The sequence below is a fragment of the Lonchura striata genome, chromosome 1A, assembly GCF_050655825.1.
Source record: "Lonchura striata isolate lonStrDom1 chromosome 1A, ASM5065582v1, whole genome shotgun sequence".
Classification (NCBI taxonomy): domain Eukaryota; kingdom Metazoa; phylum Chordata; class Aves; order Passeriformes; family Estrildidae; genus Lonchura; species Lonchura striata.
The window spans coordinates 41,050,549-41,072,233 of record NC_140741.1 but is presented as its reverse complement, the minus strand read 5'-3'; the positions used below and the strand labels follow the sequence as shown (position 1 = coordinate 41,072,233).

Genomic DNA, 21,685 nt, shown 5'->3' with positions numbered 1-21,685 from the left:
CTGTAATTCAGTTTCTTCCAAAGTAAAATTCTGCTACTTTCACTAGCAACCTGGTCTGCAGAACATTGTTTCTTCCAGTGTATTATTAAGGGTATATGCATTACCAAGCTGTAGGCTGTAACATGATCAATGCAGACAGCACTCACTAAATAGAGCTTTCCCTTTTACTAACTAGCAAATACATCTGTGACTATGATTGCTTTCCACTTGAGCTGAATCATAAAAAAAAATTTAAAATGAGATGAGCCTGTCCACTGGAACCATATTCTTATGAAATTTTTTTTCTATAAACAAATGAAAGAAAACATCTTTTATGCAGAAACAATTTTAATAAGATCAAAGCGTACAAAAATGATCAGAACAAATGAAGGGCAATTTTGACCTCACTGGACAATGCATATCTGTACATATGTAATTGTTCATCCTATATGCTTATTCTGGCCATTCTACTGCTGTCCCAAATGCAGGCCTTGCATGTTTCAGGGAAGCCTGCAGCAAATAAAGGGTTAAATTATCTTTTACTGACTTGATTCATGCTTAAGAAAGCTTTGCCCAATTCAGGGTTGTTTTTTAATTTTACTTGCCAGTCATGTTTTACAGACAACATTCTACCACTTAGCTTTGTTTGATGTAACATTTTAAAGAATATTTGCTATTCACATGATTTGCATTAGATGTTTTAAAACACCACAACTGGGAAAAAAGTTAATTTGTCCAGAAGTACAGTCAAAGAGGCTAAAAAGGTATTTTAGAACCATCAACTGAAAGCCTTTACTGTATCACAGTCACTTCAAGTGTTGTAAAGTAGTTTTTTACCAACTTCATCTTTTCTTCAGAAAGCAGGTTTTCTTGCTGCAATTGTCTAATAAGAGCTTCCAAGGACCTGAGTCTCCCCAAAGTTTTTACCTCCTGCATTTCAAGTAAAGTTATCTTAGAGTGGAGTTTTGAAATTTTTTGCCAAAGTTGATCTCTGTCTATGTCTTGCCTACAGTATGAATGCTCAGTCTGCAGTATTTCATTTCCATTATATTCAATTACCTCTGTCTCCTCTATGTCAAGAAACTCTTCCTTAGCAGGCAGGAAAGAAGCATTTACTCTTTCAGGCTCTTCCGGACTCTCAGCTGGCATAATAATAGCAATGATGGACTCTTCACTTCCACTGAACTGTTCAATAGTTTGTGTGACTGTACTCAGTAAAACTGCATCTTCACTTGTCTGCGCTTCACCAGAGCAGACCACGTGAGGGACAGAATTTTCAACTGCATAATCAGTAACTGACCCTAAAGCACTGTTCAGTTTCAGAGATGAATTCAAGTAGTCAGGGTCTGCAAATTGCAGGATTGTACCTGTACAATCTGCTGAATCCTCTATGGAAGCATGAACACTGGTAGCCGCTGTGTCCTGGACTGCTGTCATTAAAACAGGATTAGGCTGATGTACGTACTGCTTAGATGAACTATCAAGAATGACACTGTCTGCCTGAAAGCCTCCTTCATCTGGAAGCTGCAGGTTTTGAATTTGAAAAGGTTTACTCAGTGCAGTTGAGCAAACCACTTCTGCTTTTTCCTCTACATTTTGTGCAATTACAGAATTTTTCTTTGGTGGACAAGGTTCAAATGATACAGATACTTTCTCTGACAGAATATTAGTTTCTTCCTGGTCTTTTTTCTGTACCTGCTGTGAACTGTTCTGAGAAGAATCTTTTTCCTGGAGGAGAAAAAAAAAATATCACCACCTTGTAACAAGAAAATTACTAAGCATTAAAAAATTAGGCAGATATAATTTCATAGCATTGTATTGCAAAAGGACTAACTCAGACAAGCATTGTTTAAAAATTACATCAGAAGCCCAAGAATTCATGTAAGCATCTTCCACAGCTTTACTTCAGGTCCTACATGTTAAAATACTATTTTAATGCTCTAAAAGCAATAAGTGTTTGGACTTTTAGTTTTTTTTCCTTATTGTGGTTTGGGGTTTTTTATTTGTTTTATTGTGGGTTTTTCCCAAACTCTAGGGAATTTGGACTGTTTTGCACAAGACACAGTAATTATTCTCATAAGAAATGTAACATTTTCTATAGTAAATGCTTCTGTAATTTTCAGTTAAAAAAAGATATTGAACCTCCACTCAAACTAGGGGAAGTTGTCCTTCCTTTACATTATGGAATCGCATACCTGTCTTGTGTCAGTCCTGCTGACAAACTGTTTTGATGGACAGGAATTCTATTTTCTAAATAAAATCTGATTATCTGACAGATTAGAAAATCTGTATTACATCAATAGTTGGTAAGCTTTGTACTACAAAACAAACAAAAAAAAGATAGAAATAGATTACCTCGTCGTCTGGGGTAGAGAAAATAGTTGGCACAGCGGTATTTTTCAAGTACCGTATCCCCCATCGCACATCCAGGGAATCGGGGGTAAAATGATCACTGCAGAGGAGCTGGTGCTTACTTGGAGTCCATGAGTCTCGCTTCATATTCCGCAACCATTTCTCAAGTCTCTCCTTATCATGAAGTGGGAATCTTTTTAAAGCAGTTGAAAAGACAAACAAGAAAATATACAAAATCCCCTGTTATTGTTGTCTTTCTTTGTTTTAAATAAGATTATCTCATTACTTAGAAAGTAGCCTTCCTTTAGAAAAGATTAAAATAACATTTTTTTCAAAAATTCTAAGTATTAAATGCTAATCTGGATGTCCAACACATTAATCTAATCATTATACAAATTGTTTCTAGTTAGGTATTTGCTCTGCAGAATTACTGATTTCTGCTAGCCGAGGGTTTCAGAATCCATGGCCAAGATGTTTCGAAAGGTTTGACCCCACAACACTTGCTCAGAAAGCAGTTCTCCTGAAGGGAGATTAAATAGTGAGAACTAATTTAAAGAAAGTTAAGACTGGTCCTCATATTATCAATATCTAGGGTTTATTTTGTCTTTCTAGACACAACTAGTATTTTCTGTTTAACAGAGTACCTCCTAATACATGCCCCTCTTTGGATTATCAGATAATTTGGCAATATGAATAGTTCCAATACAGGTTTTAATTCTTTTTCAAAAAGTAAATGCACACAGATACAAAGCATTTCTATATTTTTTTGTTTCAGCAATTAAACTTTCTCACAGTGTTAGGAGCCCACATCATATTTTATAATTTAGAATTAACTTTTGAATCATCTAACCTTCCTGAAAAGGCAAATGATGACTATACATCCCCATAGAAAAAAAATTTGACTTAAAAAATATATGCAAATGGTCAAACATCAGAAAGAGAACTAAATTAAAAAGAAAGTGTGTGAAGAAATGTAAATTACTTAATGACAGTCAATACACAAATGAAAGGGAAATTAAAAGCTTATTATGATGCATGCACAGTAAAGAAGTGATAATAACAGGAACATGAACATTCAGACCACTCTTTTCTCTCACCTCAGTCAGGTTATCAGGGTATTTGAAATGTACTTCTATGTTTCTCTGGTGCACATCAATTTTACTTTAGCATATAACCACATATGATACATAAACCATAAGTTGATTTCTGAGCACTGTTAAGTGACTACTGTTCAGAAAACAATATTTCTGAGAATCACACGCAACAGTAATTACAAAGGAAAATGCCCACTTTTGTGATCCCACCCTCAAATCCTTGAAGCTGCAGGTTTCCTCCGAAAGCCACACATAGCAGCAGACTCTTACACAGGCCCTGTGTTCCAAAACTGGAAACTCAGGTGAGTTTGAAAGAAAGAGGGCTAAAATTCACAGCATAAATATGCATGTCTTTACCACTTCCCCAATCTTTTGAATTTGTTGCCATGTAAGTCTTCAAATTAGCAAGGAAACAGAGAAGGCGTTTGATGCATCCAGCTATGCTTATCTGCAGGAATGCAAGGAATAATGCTGGTAAGAACACAGTAACCTCCTAAGGACAAGTTAGAGGTTCAGGCTTTTCAAATCCTGTCTGCTTATATCATGCACACCCAGTGGCAGCATTGTATGTATGACAGAGCTCCTCAGTAACACAGCTTAGCCTGGGTGTTACTACAGAGATCCAAAAAGGTCTCTCAGGAAGACGATGGCTTCCTTTCATTGCAGGTCATGTCACAACTCACACCCTCTCCAAGAAGGCCTTGAGAACACTTGCTCCCACTGCAGTTACCCTCACAACATAGGACCCACTGCTCCACCCAGACTCAACCAGCTTCAGATGGAAAACAAAATAATCTGTAGCAAGAGAAGGGTCTGATAGTGAAAGTTATTATTTTACCTTAAATGCAACTTTGCTAAAACCTGCTCATGCTTCAACAACCCATCACTAATCAACAGAAACTGTTCTCTAGCGTAAACAAGACACAAAAAAATGGGAAATGGAAAGAGGAAGTGGACAGAATTTATTTAGCAACTGCCATCGTTACACAAGTCAAAGAAGTGAAGAAATAAAACAAAGAAGAGCAGTTAGGCCAGTAGAGATTAGGTACCAAAAGGTTTGGAAGGGGCTCAGACCCCAACCACAGGGCAGCGGAGGACTTCTTTGGTGGTGGGAAGAGGCAAGGGAATAAAACTTGCAATTCATGTCAGTGGTAGTCACTAATATAAGGCAAGAGAAATCTATAAATCAAATCTCAGCACCCCTTCTACAGGAAGATGAAACTCAGAAGGGAGCGCAATTCAAAGGCTAGATAAACCAGCTAAGTTTTGGCAATCATCTCCATACTGATGCCATGCATTTGAATATAGATATGTCTCAGTGCTCAAACTTGTTTTTTTTTATCCATGTAACGCTCACACTCTTTAAAGCCTAATGGAAAAGAAATTATTTTCCTTATTGTTTTATGATGTATTCCATATTAGAAATGTGCCAGGGAAATAAACTTTCCTGTAATCTAAAATAAAATTTCTTTCAAAGCAATCTTCCTGTAGGTCTTTCTACACAGCCTTCTTGACCTTGGAATAACTATGGCTGATCAGAAACGGAAAGAAAACTTAGTTTGAAGTACAAATTTTACCAAAACAGATTTAGAGGTTGATTATGAAATTTATTTTTCAATTTTTGCTTAAGTTGTATCTGTTGACAAACGGTTCCATACTTTTATTCTACACAAATACGTCAATATTAAGTTACCTGCACTGAGCTTCTCTCAGGATTGTGAAACACTTTATAACTCGCCATCCTGGGAAGTGACAGCCACGTAAGCACAGCAGGGCAGAGGTTACTGCCGGCTGGGACTGGTCCGTGCCCTGACCGGCGCCACCGTGCAGCCACCACAAACTGCTTTTTGGCAACCGAGTTCCAGCTAACACAGCAGCTTCCAAACACCCAGCAATGCCTCTGCTCACAGCGCAGCTAAGGTCACAATTCTAGCGGCAAAGTTTAATTTTAAGGAATCATTTTATGTTTACTTGCTTACTCTTCCGGGCCCTTCTCCTGGCACATAAACCTTCATACAGAAGACACTTCACCATTTAGCCACAGCCTCCCCTAGTGCCTGCCTTGCTGAACATCGCTTCCGTAGAGGCAGCAGAGAAACAGAGTCAGAAGCACAAATTTTATTTTTCACTCGAATCTCCTTGCTCTTCAGTTCACGGACCCACCGCACCTATTCCGGAGCCCTTACGCGCTGCCGTGTCATGACCCCTCCCGAAGCTCGAGGGCCGGTGTCTGGTTCCGTCCCAGCCGTCCGCTCTTTATTCCCTACACTTCCCCTTTCCCGGGGGCAGCGCCGCCTCCCTCCAGCCTCCCGGGACCAGCCGGGGCTCAAGGCGACCCGCGCCGCTGAGTCTCCCGGCCGCTCGCTTCCGCGGTGGGGCTGGCCACCATCCCCACGGCCAGCGCCCACCCAGACGCTGCCCCGCTCCGCGGCCACTCACGGGTAGAAGCTGAGTTTGCGCTGGTCCTTGGCGCTCTGGCCGCCGCGGTTCTTGCAGTGGGTCGCGGCGCAGTACCGCGGCATGGCGGGCCGGGCCGGGCCGGGCCGGGCCGCGGCGGTGGCACCGCCTCCGCACAGCGCCCCCAGCGGCGAGGGGAGGCGGCGCCGCGGGGCGACCTTCCGCGTGCAGCGCGTCACGTGCGCCCGGGCGGCCAATGGCGCAGCGCTTCGTGTCGGAACGGCGGCGGCCGGAGTGCGCGAGCGCCGGGCGCGGGCGGGCGGGAGCGGCGGCGGCGCTGAGGGCGGCGCAGCGGGGCCGGCGTGAGGACGGCGGGGAAGGGCCGCGGCCGCTGGGTGAGGGCTCCGAGAAAGCGGAGGGTTGCTGAACTGGGTGGGGTGAAGGTGAGCGCGGAGAGCTTGGGACAGGGGCGCTGGGGGGCTTGGGGACAGCGTGGGAAAGTAGGCGGGGGGGGCGGAGAGAGGAGCCGCTGAGGCTCGGTGCGGAGCAGTTATTTGGAATTTATTTGGCCCCTCCGCTGCGCTGCGGTGGTGTTTCCCAGGCTGGCTGCCCTGGAGGTGGGACGGCGTTGCCGAACGTGGCTGTTAGCGGCTGCCCAGCTCTGGCCTGGCCCGGCCCGATGCTGCGGTCCGGCTCCCGGGTCTGTATAGGCCGGGCTGATTCCTCCCTTTCCCTGTGCTCCAGGGCAACATTCCGCAGCCTTCTTCTGTGTTTGCTTTCGAGTCAGCATAGGCGAGGCCAAGAAAAGTACAAGCTCCTTTGTCTGACAGACTTGCTTGTGGCTGCTTGAGGACTGGAAGACTTGCTTACTCGTCAGATTAGTCGTGATAGGAGAACCGAGGGAGGACCTCGGTAACTTTATTACTCTTAGTAAATTGCTTGTAATTACAGAACGCGAGCATTCCACAGGTTAGTGTATAGCAACTCTGTAACGAAAGCGGTAGCGGAACACTAGTGATGCTCCGTTTTCTGAGTACATGAGAGTTTGAATATTAGCATTTATCCAATAGTTTGGTTAATTACTTTTAAAGAAGGTTGGCATAGGGTATTTTTGTTACAAGATGAAGTAGCTTATTATTTTCTAAATCTGACAGATTTTATTCTAGGTACATCATCCTCGAACATCAATTGGTTGTGCAGCTATTGATAAATATTGATAAACTAATGAAGAACTGGTTGTTATCACCTCTGCAGTACTTTGGGTAAACATCAGATGGTGCACTTCTTGTACAAAGGTGAATAGTAGTTGAGATCTGTACCTCCTCACCCAACAGAATGAAATAGTTATTATGTGGCATAATGGCTCTTACTTCATTGACAGATGTTCCTAAATTAAGTACATAGATAATTATTAGAAGAGCTCATTATTGCATTAGCTTAATGTGTGCAGAATTTGTTGAATTCTGGAATGTGGTTTAAGTAGTTGCAGTGTATGACCTAGAAGGTGCAACTTACATATCCCTTTTTGATTGAGAAACAGACAGTGAAGAGACATAAGCAAAAAAAGTATTTAAGAGACTTTATTTCGAAAAGGATTGTAAAAATAGTTAGGAATGGCAGGCCTGAAAGAGTTGGCAGTAGCAGCACTAAGATACTGACAGCATATAAAATAGGTGTTTTCTAAAAATTAAATAATTGACAGTATCTAAATATAAGACTTGCTCTCTCTGATAACCATGTGAAGTCTAAAATGCAGCTTATATTGGAGTTTTATTTGTATTTGGTTTTTATTTACATCTTATTCTAAATTGGAGTTTGATTGGTATGTTCAATGGGAGCATTAAATCTATGTTTGCTAGTTTAAAAAATAGTAAAACTTAAGACCTATTTTTTTACTACACTCTAGAAATCAAATATAGCAAAGAACAGAACTCCTAATGTAAAGAATTGTAGAAAAAGAAAATTTAGGTTTATTTTGTTATCAGGAATAATACAAGCTGAGATGGTGAGCCAGAGCAGAAAACCTGAAGGACTAACTTGATGATCTCTGGCTCTTCATCAGTTATGAAAGAGAGTTTTGCTCTTAATGGAGGACATGAACTGTTCTTTTTAGCTCTTTTCAGTGTTCAGTAGTAGAAGCAGGATGGTTGACCTTAAGATAGTGCAGCAGGTGATTATGCAAACATGATGCAGATGTGGGTTAATGAAGTAAATAAAAGCAATCACATATGTGAGATGAACACATAAGTCTGAATCTGTAAAGCACAAACAGGAAGAAAGCCCCAAAAGCATGGAAGAATATACATGTGTGTAGTTTCTTACTGTCCAAGTGGTAAAATTCCATGTTAGAAAACTTGGTACTAAAAATATGTCTGATACTGTGCATGAAGAATACTGGAAAGAACTGTCCATTTGGTATCTAAGTACACTGATCAAAATACAATTTGTTTCAATTGCTGTCCCTTAACACTTGATATCATGCAGGCTGCTGGCCAAATAAATGCTTAAGAGGGCATGGGAAGATTAATCTTGCAGGCCTTTTGCTCTTGTCTCACAGCATTCATATTAGCCTGCTGACTTGGCTATGAGAAATTGTGTTCTTTTTTTCCATTTTTGGTTCTTTTTAATTTTGTTTAGAGGGAATTGACTTTCAGATAAATGTTTAATTTTCATATGCATCAGGTATTCAAAGGTTTTGAATTCTGCCTGACAAATATTTGGTCCCATGCTGGTTAGCAAACGTGTTCTAACTTTAATGGTGCTCAGACTGTAAGTTTGTTTATTCAGCTTTCAGGAAAGTAACACAAAGCATCTCTGAGTTGTTCTTACATTTAAATCAGTGTAATCTGGTGGGGGGAGGGGACATTTTACATCTGGAATGGTCAGGGTCCTGTTGTACATCCTTCTGGTCAGGTGTCAGCCAGCATTCTGTCTTTGAACATTTGCCTTTCTGCAGTCAGTGTTTTAAATATAATATTCATGGGCATATTATCTGTTCTCACCTTTTAGTCGGAACAGCTCACCCTGTCCTTCATGAACATCATGAGGCATCATGTGGCTCTGTGGAACTGTTTCTTATATAGGCCACAATCTTCCCCTAAGTTCTCATATATTTATTGCAAAATATATTTTTTGACAGATGAGTTATTGAAAAAAAAAATTACAGCTTTTAATTATTGTTGAAGCTACTTGTCTTGTATAAAAGGCTTTTTTTTTCCCTTCAGTTCTAACACTGAGGGCTTCATATGTAAACCTTTTTATGCAGTGGTATTTAACAGATGAATTACTTGATATTAAAGATGTGGTAGGTGTTTTACTTTATAAAGCAATCTGATTTGCAGATGAGCTAAGCCAGCCTATTGTTAAATAGAGGAAAGTGTGCTTTACTTGGCTGAACTCTGGAAATAAATGATCTGCTCTTTATCATGTTCACCTTAGGTGGGTTAAACAAACTGAAGCTGAGCACGAGTCTCTAATAGTCTTGTCTTCCTGCACCTCACAGTCATCTCCAGACTTGTTTTCAGGCTCCTATTGTTGCACCAGCTAATTAGTGACTTGGTTTTCAAGTAGGGTAGGTTTTTGCAGCCTGTGCTTAATTTAGGGCTGCTCTGGTTGGGGTCCTAGAACTCAAGGTTAATGTAAAGCTAGTTCAGGTATGGCAGTGAAATGTTAGATGCAATGAAATGTGCTTTGTATTTACTTTTCCAACTTTGTATGACAGCAATCAGTTAAGTGTAAAACAAAGACAAACAATAAAGTTGTTGTTATGCATGTGAAATGTCACTTTGCAGTATTTTCACTTACATATTCTGTGAATATGAAAACAGCGTAATGGAGTTTGACAGGTGTAAATCAGTGTGCTTACAAGTCTGTCATTGATTACTGTAACATACTGGACTCCCTCTGCCAGCCTACAGCTGTAATTAAGTTGTTGTGGAATGTAAAACTTGTTCTTCAAGTATATTTCCTTTTCTTTTTAGGAACTGGAGAAATGGCCACTACACAATCTGTCTTCACATTTGCTCTCTGCATTTTAATGATAACAGAATTAATACTGGCTACAGAGAGCTATTATGATATCTTAGGAGTTCCAAAAAATGCATCTGACCGCCAGATCAAGAAGGCATTTCACAAGCTGGCTATGAAATACCACCCAGACAAAAATAAGAGTCCTGGAGCAGAAGCAAAATTTAGAGAAATTGCTGAAGGTAATCTACACTCTCTTTTGTCATAACAATTTGATACATGTCTTATATCTATAACCTAAGTGCATTTTGTTTTTACTGGATAAGAGGTATAAAGGGTTTTTTTTCTGAATTCCACTTAAGTGCTGTCAGATATCAAGCATCAAAATCTGAGTTGTTTCTGTGTTCTTGCACATAGGATACCCTTTTACACAGTTTATGCATTTCTGCTTATTGGGCTTTTGGAATATTCTTCTCACAAAAAATACTTGGTAGTAGGACAGCTTTAGCCCTAGGAGGTTAATTTTTATTTTTTGGTCTGGCTTGTGAGATCTGGCTCAGGATTAGTACCAGGGCTCCAGAAGGGCCTAACAGCAACCTTGCAGTAACTATGGGGAGATCATAAGAAAACACACAGCAGGGTGGTTCAGTGGCTCATGGCGGAGATACAATAAACAACCGGTGCAAGAGGTTCAAGTGGTTATAAGGATAAACTTTTTCACCTTGAGGATAATGGTTGGATTTGAGGATCCAGGAGTCCTTTTCCAGTCTTAACAATTCTGTGATTCTGTTCTGCAGGCCAGTGTTAGAACAGATAGCCTAGAGAGGTTGTGCAGTCTCCAACACTGGACACTTTTCAGGAGTGACTGGGTAAAAGCACTGACTAACCTAGTCTGATCTCATTACTGACTCTACTTTGAGCAGGAGGTTAGAGACTGAGCTCATGTCTATCTTGAACTACCTGTGATCCTACAGATACAACACAAGTATTGTGTGATAAAATGGTGCGAGTGGATAATAAAGAACAGATGGACTTTTCCAAAATTTCATTTTGGATATATCCAGTCACAAAATCTAGCTTTATTGCTGAACTTGCAAAATGAGAATTGGCACATGTTAAAATTAATTTCCTTTTTCTCCTCGATGTTTATGTTGTTGCTTGTAACTGGTGTAGCTAGAACTTGCTGGGTGGCAAAGTAGCTTTGCAGATGTTGCCCTGGGCTTCTTTGATAGGAGTGCAGCAGATCCTTTGTCTTGTTAGGCAGAGCTCCTAACTCATTCTTCCTCCTTCAGGCTTTCTGATCACCACCTTTCATTGTTATTTTGTTTCAAATCTAAACACTAATATTTATTCGTAATTAAATTGTTTTGTATTATGTGTAACCTGTACTCATAATATAGCAGTGTTTATTATTGTAAGTAACTATTTTGACACAGTTTATTTTGGTTTGGAGAAAGGTAAATAAACATTGAGCTCTTGATTAGGCTTGAACATTGAATGAAAGTCTTGTTTGAAATTTCCTTGGTTCAGGAAGAGTGGGAGAGAAAGCTGCTGTTCTTTGTGTATTATTTTAGTTTTTTCTGTTTTTTTAAACGGAAATAAACTGTTAACTTTTTTTTTTGTTTACACATAAATAGCATATGAAACATTGTCAGATGAGAATAAACGAAGAGAATATGATCAGCTTGGCCGTCATGGAGGAAGAGGAAGTAATGGAAGCCCGTTCCATCAGTCTTTTAATTTCAACTTTGACGATCTCTTCAAAGACTTTGACCTATTTAGTCAAAACTCGCGGTCAAAAAAGCACTTTGAAAATCACTTCCGAAATCATCGGGAGGCTCATAACCGGCAAAGACGTTCTTTCCAAGAGTTTTCTTTTGGAGGTGGGCTGTTTGATGATGTGTTTGAAAATATGGAAAAGATGTTTTCATTCAGTGACTTTGAAAATGCACACAGACACGCGGTGCGAACTGATGCCAGGTTTCATGGATCCAGCAAGCACTGCAGGACTGTCACTCAGAGACGAGGAAACATGGTTACCACATACACCGACTGTTCTGGACAATAATGTTTCCTTTCTTCTAAACTTTTCTTCTTTACTCAACATCTTCATAATCTTTCTTGGTTTTGTGCTAACATGGAAGAAATTCTCTGAACTGTATTTTCTAAAAAACACTTAAACTACTATAAAGAGGTTGTAAATGAAACTAATCTTCAGAATAGAAAACATGCTGTTGGGAAATAAATGTGTCAACAACTACTTAGAATGGTAGAGAAATATTCTCATGTGACAGAAGAAATTATATTTCAGTTTAGTGAACACTTTCCCTAAATTTGAGTGCAAGATATATATTTTTCATTTCAGAAGTGTAATATAATTTTTTTTCATAGAAGCCAGTTCAGGACTGATTGAATTACTGGTGTGTAGGTTGAAGCAGAGGTGATACTTTAATTTTTGACATGCTGCTTTTTTTTCAATCGTTTTTTTTCCAAGTTTGCACTTGCAGTTTTTACCTGATACAGATTTACTGTGCAAATTACATAATTTACACAAAATAGCAGCAGAAATTACTTCCCTGGGTCTTTGTTTCTCTAGCATTGCAAAATATCATAGCAAAACTCTTACTTTTTGAAGTTGGAAATAGCAATGGAATATGTGAAGACTGTGAGTGATGTAGGAATTAGTTTTTTTTCTGTGTTGGCCTGAAACGATATTAGGATTTGAATAACCCTTGACTTATTGAGGGGACATAGGGATATTCATGTATGTACGTTTGTGTGCACACAAAGTTTTTGTTTTGTTTTTTTCCCCCTCCTTCCACAATACAAATATCTCTCTAACAGGATTTGGAAGGGCACACCCAAAACACTCTTATTTTAGGCTTACTATATCACCACGTGTGCAATGTACTTTTTATGACTCACTTTATTGAACTAAAATATCCCTCTGAGATCTTAGGAACTTCAGTAAGATAAGCTTTCCTGCAGATTTGTAGTGCTCCTGAAAGGGTCTTAGTAAAAACTACAGTGTTTAGATTGGCAGATTTATTACCTGTCAACAGGAATTTTTCAGTGTTGTGATTTGAATGGTAAATTCTTAGCCGAACCACAGAGTAAAACTGAAAATTACAATTCTTGTATTCATTCAATGCTTTGTGGTGCTGAAAACTGCTAATAAGGACAATACTAATGGGTATTGATTTTACCACCATGGAAACCCACAACCAGTGTAAACTACTTAAAACTAAAAAGGGGAAAAAAACCACCAGAAAATGCTGCACAACCAAACCCCCAAATACTTTAGCTGATGTCAGTCAAAAAGTTCTGTTGTAACTTAGTTTAACTAGTAACTTTTGCTTAACTAGTCATACAGGTTCAGTATGTTAAATTGGCTGTCCCTTTAGAACTTCAAGGTAAGAATTTACCTTTCAGGTTGATTGCATGAGCAAAATAAGCATTTTAACTAGCAGTGTTCTAAATAGGCTTTGAGTTCTTAAAATCTTTATTAAGAGATTTAACCCTTTGCTTCTCAGATGGATATTGAAAGCTGCCTATTCGTTAAGGAACTTTAGCCTTCCACTCAAGTGTACATATTATTGCTTGTTCAGTTTTCATTGCCTAATCCTTGGAATGGATTGTTGCGCTATATAAAGTGCTTTTCCTTTTCCATGTTCTTCTTTATTTATTAATAGACTAATACCTCATATATGGTCTTTATTAAAAGCCAGTAATTTGTGCAACATTATCGGAATGTGCAATATTCTTACAGTAAGAAAAGTACTGGATTGAGTGTGTTTGTTTTTTTCACCCTTTTCTTTGTAAGTAGAGATTTTTGTTTCTTCTGTATAATTAATATATGATTCAAGCAAAAATTGTACTTTGTGTAGATTTCTGCATTTATTTTCTTCAACATTTCTTTAACACAGGACTCCATTAGTGCTGTGCATGAATCAAGCTGTCTGCCCAATTCATATCATATGGGCATCCAAGTGAACAAATTATTAACTTGAAGTTATTGCTTACTTTCACAATGATTAAGTATTAAACATGAGAGTGCTTGTGAATGTCCTTTGATGGGAGGCAACTCTTGAAGTGGGATTTTTATTAATTAAAAAAAAATTGGAAATATGAGAATGAGCAATTCACTTAGGTCCCTTCCTGAGCTCTAAATTAGAGGGAATGAAAACTAAAATTAACACTATCAATTGTAGGAAACACATTTCACCCTGAAAATTCAAGTCATTTAAGTGACTGTATAAGTCCACAATCTTTTGAGCTAAACTATTAGGTGAAAATAAAGGTCCTGGCTGCTTCTAGACTAGTTTCCCCTCTTTAAGAATGCTCCAAACTTAGTATATAAGTGTGCTTGTTTTCCTGATCTCTTGTAAAGTGCAAGAAAACCAATAGTGTTGCTATTTTTATATCTGATCCACCTTAAAAAAGCTTCTCTCTAGTCTATTTTAACTTGATTTCATGTTATTTCTCCTAATTACTTATTCATGGGAAAAACAGCAAATGCTTTCCATTATTTCTATGGCTTCTGCAAGACACCTTTCTGGTTGTTTTTGTTGTCGATCCAAGGTCAAATCCACAGAGACCAATGTATGACTGTCCCTGTGGTTTTCTATGATGGGTTTGCTTTGAATAGGCTTTAGCTGGGGAAACTTGGACAGGCTTTCCTCAGCCAAGAGTCTTCACTTTCATGGCCCTCAGAACACAAGCTTGCAAAACATGTTGTGCTGCTCACTTAATCGGAGCTCTTGCACATTCTTTCCCTATTTATAGTGTTTGCTTCATGGCAGGCTCGAGCGGAAGTCCTGTTATAACCTTATGACACCCCTGACTTCAGAGTTTCTTAAGTGCCATCTTTGATCTCTCTTTAAATCTTATGAAAATACCCAACAAAATCAGCTTTTGTTAGACAAGAGTGAAAAATAAAATCCTGAACAATTTTTTGAAAGTAATTTATGCATATGTAACTCCAAATGATTTAGTTTTTAAAACTGCCATCAAAGTGTTTTTTTATGTTTATTTTCTTCCCATTATACTTTGGAAACACAGTATGTAGTGGAGATGAAAGTACTGTAAAGTTAGAGTGCCATTACATTAAACACATGAAAATTAATGGTTTGGTATGTCTTTTTTCCTTTTTTTTTCCATTTTGCTTCAAGATGTAGATGGGAAACCAAATTGAAGTGGTTTATGTGGTGTTTGTGTTTTATGGAATGTTTTGACCACTGCATTTTCCCTGAATGGGACTATAGAGTTGGCAGGGAGAAGAGAGTGGGACTGAAAAAAATTTAGTCAATTTCATCTGGTTTGTATTTTTTTGGAGATGTTGGGAATGGCTTGGAGTTAAAAGTTTTATGCCTTTAAACAAAGCAGGCAAAAATTCTGTGCAAAAGGATTTTTTTCTGAGAAGAAGGAGGTGTAAGAGCTGAGAGCTTCTGCCTGGAGCTGGTGGGTCACTGCCTGTGCTCTGTCCTGCTGAGGTGGGTGAGGGCAATGTGGCCAGGCTTGGAGTGCCACAGTGAATCACAGGTTCTGAAGCCAAGGTCAGGTGCTGTTGTGCTGATTCACAAGACTGCTTGAAAGTTCTTGTTTTCTGGGTCTGATCTTTAAAAGGTGGGGAGTATGAAGATTTTAGGATTTGTTTTGTCTCATCTGGCCATTTCTCCTTAGAATAATCTTCCTTGGAAGAACCCAAGCAAATTGTCATCTTAATAATGCAAACCTAGATTTTTGAGGACTAAATATGTTGGAAACAATTTAAGATCTGCTTTTTATTTTTCTGGTGAGGACTGTGGGGGTTTTTAAAAATAATTTGTAAATGGAAAACTCATTAGAAGTGTCTGTTGGACTTAAAAGCCACATGTAGAGTTTATCAGCGGTGCCATGTATTGGGCTCCTTTCAGAACAAAATGCTGCTCAGAGGATTGCTTGGCTCTGGCAGCTGTTGTGGTTGAGCCTGACTGGTCTGCCCTCGGACAGTGAGTGATTCACACAGCCGTGCTGCTGGCTTTGGTCCTGTGGGCACCTGTTCTTTCAGGAATGGGCAGAGATCAGCTCTGTAGAAGCCACTTAGCAGTTGTGACAGTCATTCCTGGTCTGAATCACTTCTAGGCTATGGCTGTGCTTCATCCTTGATTCAAGTTCCTTTTTTTGAGAAGTTTTTCAAAACAACAAGCTTTTCTAATATCAACAAAAAATAGACACAATAATAATGAAAAAAAAAACCAATACCAAAGCCCAATAAATCTGCTTTGAAGTGATGTACTCCAAAGCTTAATGTGGGGCATGTTGCCTATTATGCTGTAGTGTGTGATTCAACAGCATCTATGTTATGAACTACAGTGGCACTGAAATGAACATTACTGCTTGTGTTGTTCCTGCTGAGGTTGCAGTCACACTAAAAGATGGTGTGGATATGCTCAGGTCCCTAGGGCTGGCTGCAGGATTCTGCCAAGGCTCTAAGATACTGACTGGAGATGGCAGACCATCTTGTCCAAGCAGCTCTTCTGGGACAGTCCACCAAGAAATGAATGTGGCCCTGGTATTAATATATCTTTTTTGTGTGTTTGCACAAAAAGGGAGGGGGTTGTGTTGACTTGTGTCACTGGTCTGTTGAGAATCCGAGTTGTGTGTTTCTCTAGGTTGGCAAAAACTGATGCACCTTTCAAAGGCATCCATGAGGGGAGAGAGGTGTCTGACACACCTTTGCTCAGCCTCACATCTGATCTCCAGCCATGGGCAGCTGGAAATGGGTGCTGACAATTGGCTCAGTGGAACTATTGACTGCTGTTGATCAGTGGTGTTGGTGTCTGGCTCTGTAAATAGCTTGAATCATAAACCTGTCTTAGGTGGGGCTGTAACTTCTCATATGTTAAGTTGAAGAATTCTGGCCAGCATACATATGGTAGGCAGAAACATAAGCAGAGACTGTTATTGTTACTCCAGATAGTTGTGCTGGATTTAGAGGAAACAGGAAACAGAAGTACAGAATATTGAGTAATACACATCAAGGGACCTTGAAGTTATACCTGTGTTGCTGTCTTATGAAGATTTTTCTAATTCCACATTGAATACTCTTGTTAAGCACCACTTGTTACCAAAATTTTATCTAGATACAAGAAAGAAAATGAAGTTTTAGTTGTCACCTTGTTGGATGTTATTGCCGTAATCTGTTCATCTCCCTCTGATGTGAAAGTGAGTGTGAATTAGGAAAGATGAAGTGAGCTGTCTGGAGGTTGCAATAGAGTTTAACCCATTTTACTTTAGGACTTGGAACTTGCGAGATTTTTAGCCTTCAATAGGCAGGATTGTAGGTAGTGATCTAAATGACAAGTTGTGTGTTATGCCCATGTGGCAGTAGTAACATACTATTGCCCTGTCCTTTTGAAAGTTTTAAAGTTCTTCTAAAAGCTGATATTTACGTATTTCAACTGAGTTTTCTCATGCATGTTCATGTAAATAATGATTGTTTTCCATTCTTCTTTGTGGGTGGAGAGAATTGATGGACTGTTGGTTTGACCAGTGTGGTTGGAGAAGTGGCAGTTTCACCCTACAATCCACCATCATTTTTGCTATTGTATATGTAGTGGAGTCAGAAAATAAAGTTTGCTTTTTTGAGTTCTTTTTCTTTACTTTTACATCGAGCCTGCTTCTGTGAGTTAGTTTGTGTCACAGTGTGACAACATACCTGTCTTCTGCTCTGCAGCAATAGGCACTTGAGGGAGCTCACATTATGAAGTGGAGCTGAAGTGCCTGTGTGGTATGCGTTTGCCAGATCCCCCTGGCTGAAGCAGGAGAATCCATTGCAGCACCAGGATCATTAATGCTGAGCATCTAGAGCTCCAGCTGAGGGAGAAAGTCCTCTCTGCCCAAATTGCTTAATGAATCCCAACAATGAATGATTCAGTCTTTCTGCTTTAGTATGTAAATTTTTGCATTGAAAGTTGTTTTAAAATAATATGGATCTTCAGTCTGTCAGGCAGCCAATGCCTGCTTGGGTAAGTGGTTCTGCCACCTCTTGGTAGCTCAAACTTGGAGACAGGTGGTGAGGCAGGGCAGAGGAAGGGCTCAGACTGTTGCTGGGAGCAGAGTGCAGATGTTATCACTTGTGTACAAATAAATTAAATAATTACCTGTGCAGATGAAGAATAAATATAGCTTGCTTCTGCTGGGAGCTGAATGCAGAGCTTGTGGCTTGTTGGTAGAAATGTTATTACTATCAACAACACATACTGTCTTCACCTCTTCTTACACCCTCCTCCCCTCTGTTTTTTTTTTCTGCTTTTGATGACTGATGACTCTGCTTCAGTTGTTGTATTTCCCCCATTTGTCAGTGGCTATAGTAGTTATGTTTCTAATTGCTTTGCAAGTTCCTGTCAATTGACTTCTGTCCATACATACAAAATCTATTTTGAAAATCCAATTTTAATGGGTTTAGGATTTTTTTAATAGTGCAAACCATTTAAATGAAACCTAATTTCCTCCTGTTTGTCTTTCCCCATATCCTATTGAGTTAGCTACGTCTAACTAGCATGCGGTTTTGTAGTGGTTTTCTGTGTTATTCCATCTGTGGGAGGACAAATGATACCTAATTTGGCATAAAGTGAGACAAGTGCTGACAAACTATCTTATATAAAATCTGCTGATATAAATTTAATCTAAAAATTCTTGGAAAAAAATATCCCTGGCAGAATAAGTTGGTCTAATCAGCACTCTAGCATAACCTTGAAGCTTAAAACAAACTTGAAACCTCACCCAACCAAACCCAAAACTACTACCTTTGTGAGTGTGAAGGTTAACCTGAGCAGGGTAAATATTTTACAAAATCTCTTCTGTGAACAGACAGAAGTCTGTTTCCTCTTCTGGGAAACAGCCTTTTTAACAAATGATAAATAAATATCTGTAAGAAATAATGGAAGGAAGCGACTGGAACACTTACACCTCCACAGGTAGATTTATGATTGCTAAAATAAAAAGATTTATTTCAATTTATGGGCACCTAATGAAATCCATATAGGTCACTGTATGACGTTATCCCCTTGACAACTGAGTATTATTTACACTTTCTAAGTACTGTTTTGCATCTGCCCAGATTCAAAGTACTTGCATCAGTTTATGTATCCTTCACTGGTTATGAGAATGCAAGGAGTTATTCCTGAGTTATTGCTGCTTAGACCCACAGTAGCTTATTGCATGCTCATAATTCAGTCACGCGTTTGAGCCCTGACCCGAGTTACACATAGTTACATAAATAATCTGATATACAGCCATGAGGAGAGGCTGGATTTCTTGACTCCTGACACTGTACTCTTACCATGAAGCTGTTCTGACTCTATTCAATCAGGTCCTGCCTCCTGAACCAGTGTCAAATTAACAGACTGCTTCAGGTAATGTTTTTGGCTGTGTTACAAAACGTGCCCTGTGTACGAGGTGCTTCTATTAAAACTTTTTTATTCTGTTGTGATGAAGGTGGATCAAGAACTACCCCTGTTTTATGTTGAAAATAATGTATTTTTTTGATGTGTGGATCTTTAATGAAGAAGACATAGGTAGTTATTTTCACATCTGTGGATTTACAGTAATTTAACTGGTCTGTGTACTAAAAAGAATGTGGATGGAATAAATTGCAAGCTCAAAAAGACTGTCTTTGAAAACAGTGGATTGTGCCATAAAAAATGGGTAGGCATGGAGAATGGGCAATTTGTCATGGAGCATCACAGCTGCCCAATAAGTGGTCCTGATTTTCCAAGGAGAGTGCATTTGAAAGAGGGGATATGACTGCATTATTGCATTTATGTGCTGCAGGACTCCTGTGGATACACATTATTTATGCCTGTATGTAGTATTTCCAGTAGGTGGTTGACTGTCACTTCACACTGACTTAAGTACTGTAAAATAACAGCTGTCACACCTCATGAGACCCACAGTCTATTCCAACAATATCATAAATCTGTTTACTTGCTGTCCATGAAGCCTAAGAACCACAGAAATGCTACATGGGACCGCAGTACGCCTCTATGAAATAAGCAACAAGCCATCTTTAGTGCATTTTTTTAAATGCATGCAATTCTTTTCCAGGCAAACAAATACACAAATTAGGCTCAGAAAATATATTAGTCACTTAACACAGTCTACAGGCTTGTTTCTGTTGTACATGCCTAAAGGTTGTTCTCTATTTCAAGCCACTATGTACATGAGGTGGTTCTGACCAGAAAATTGTCAATTTCTTGCTTGTTTTTTCATTTTTAAAAAATAAATTCTATGACAAGCTGATCTTTCTGTAGATACTGTGGTTCTGCTTCCTGAAACTGTTAAAAAGAGATGCTGTAAGAGGTGAAGAAAGTCACCTCTGAAATTTTGTTGGATTAAAAAATGTGAAAGAACAGCTGTAAGGGTGATCTCTTCACATTTACTTATTGTATAAATAAATTAAAAATATCAGTTGTTTTTGTTACTTCCAGTGAGGCTTGGATGATTAAACAATGAAGTGGCAAGTGGAGATTGAAGTAGATGAATGTAAGGTGAAGTTCATGGGGTAAAATGAAAACTAATGAGTGTAGATTTGATGATCACTGTTAGCAAGGCCTTGAAGTTGTAGGGCCAGCTCCAGGAAAACATAATCTCTGGATCTAGGAGAAATGAGCAAAGCAAACCATATTTTAGGAAGGAGAATAATAATGAAGAGAGCATAATTATGCCACCATATAAATCCATGGTTCACCTAACCCTTGACTCTGGCCAGTTCTGATCCCTCATTTTCTAGACACAATGTTAAAATTGGAAGGCATTTAGAAAATGGCCACAAATTAGATGAAAGAATTTGCATATGAGATTTGACTGAGTAGATTATCTTTCTTCAGCCTTCAGAAGTGACTATGGGATAATGTACACACTTCATTAGTGGTAATGAGGTCATGGGTAGGGACTGACTGTTCCCAGTCTTTTGGGCTACAAGGACCAGTCAGTTCCAGGAAAACAAGAAAGTAAGCAGTTCTTCATACAAGAGATAGTAGACTTACAGAATTTGCAAGAAAATAGGGTGATGACAAGTCTATGAGAGAGGATCAAGTTGAAACTGGGCAAATCTTGGAAGAGTTTTCTGTTGGGGTTTAATAGACATATCAATCTCTTCAAGCTCGGGAATTTCCTGAGCAAAATATATTTGGAGCTAAAAGGAGTAGAAGGGAACACCAGCAAATGTGCTTGCCCTGCTGCTAACCCTCCAAGGGGTTTGCTAATGGAACAGCTGATGAAAGAGTATTAGACTTGAAGGACCTTTAGTTTGAGCTAGTGCAGCCATTCCAATGTTTTAAGACTCTTAAAATTCCACCCAATTTTAAAATTTAGTAATAATTTTGTTGGTTTTTTTGTACTCGTCTTCCAGCTTGTTAGTAAGCTGCCTTCTAGCAAGTGTAATTTTACAGGTGCATTCATGCTCAGCTTGATGTGATGTCCTCTGGCAGATACAGCTGTGTGTCTTCTGTCACTCTTAATTCTCTTTTAGTACTGTGGTTTTTCAGAACAAATTCTGACTACACACTTAGAGTTATTAATGAATGTTGTTTAGTGGAAGAAAGAACTTTAGTCTTGTTTACTTTTTCACCCATATTGGCAATTTCTTATGACCTAAGATACTGTGCCTGATCTTGTGACTGCTAGATTGTAAAATCAATGGATAGCTGCAAGTTGCACAATCTGAATTCTATAGATTATGATTAAAGAGAAAAGGAATTAGATTGGGTTAAAGAAAGGAAAATGTATTTGAATGAGCAGTAGAGGAATTTGAGTTCTATTTTCATTATTTATGGTGTTTTTTTTCAATCTGCTAGAAACATGCATACTTAGGAGTATGGAAAATATGGAACACACACGCAGACACAGAATGC

The 21,685-nt window shown here is 39.0% G+C and overlaps 2 protein-coding genes across 12 annotated transcripts; one reads left to right on the top strand and one right to left on the bottom strand.

The window, feature by feature from the left end:
* Positions 1-309: 309 nt before the first annotated feature.
* THAP5 (THAP domain containing 5) lies at positions 310-6,014 on the bottom strand. Of its 6 annotated transcripts, XM_085569419.1 has the most exons (4): positions 5,865-6,014; positions 3,783-3,873; positions 2,335-2,524; positions 310-1,707 (listed from the first exon to the last, which is right to left on the bottom strand). In XM_085569419.1, exons 3-4 carry the CDS (start codon positions 2,476-2,478, stop codon positions 772-774), a joined length of 1,080 nt encoding a protein of 359 aa, XP_085425545.1. In that variant the 5' UTR covers positions 2,479-2,524; positions 3,783-3,873; positions 5,865-6,014; the 3' UTR covers positions 310-771. The 6 variants fall into 6 exon arrangements, with proteins under 6 accessions (XP_085425545.1, XP_021400946.1, XP_021400947.1 ...); XM_021545271.4 differs by lacking the exon at positions 3,783-3,873 and having other exon boundaries at positions 5,594-6,014; XM_021545272.4 differs by lacking the exon at positions 3,783-3,873.
* Positions 6,015-6,143: 129 nt separating this feature from the next.
* Positions 6,144-17,443, top strand: DNAJB9 (DnaJ heat shock protein family (Hsp40) member B9). Of its 6 annotated transcripts, none has more exons than XM_021545267.3 (4): positions 6,144-6,217; positions 6,989-7,117; positions 9,803-10,030; positions 11,426-17,443. In XM_021545267.3, exons 2-4 carry the CDS (start codon positions 7,096-7,098, stop codon positions 11,854-11,856), a joined length of 681 nt encoding a protein of 226 aa, XP_021400942.3. In that variant the 5' UTR covers positions 6,144-6,217; positions 6,989-7,095; the 3' UTR covers positions 11,857-17,443. The 6 variants fall into 6 exon arrangements, with proteins under 6 accessions (XP_021400942.3, XP_085425547.1, XP_085425548.1 ...); XM_085569421.1 differs by having other exon boundaries at positions 6,977-7,117; XM_085569422.1 differs by having other exon boundaries at positions 6,144-6,265.
* Positions 17,444-21,685: the final 4,242 nt, after the last annotated feature.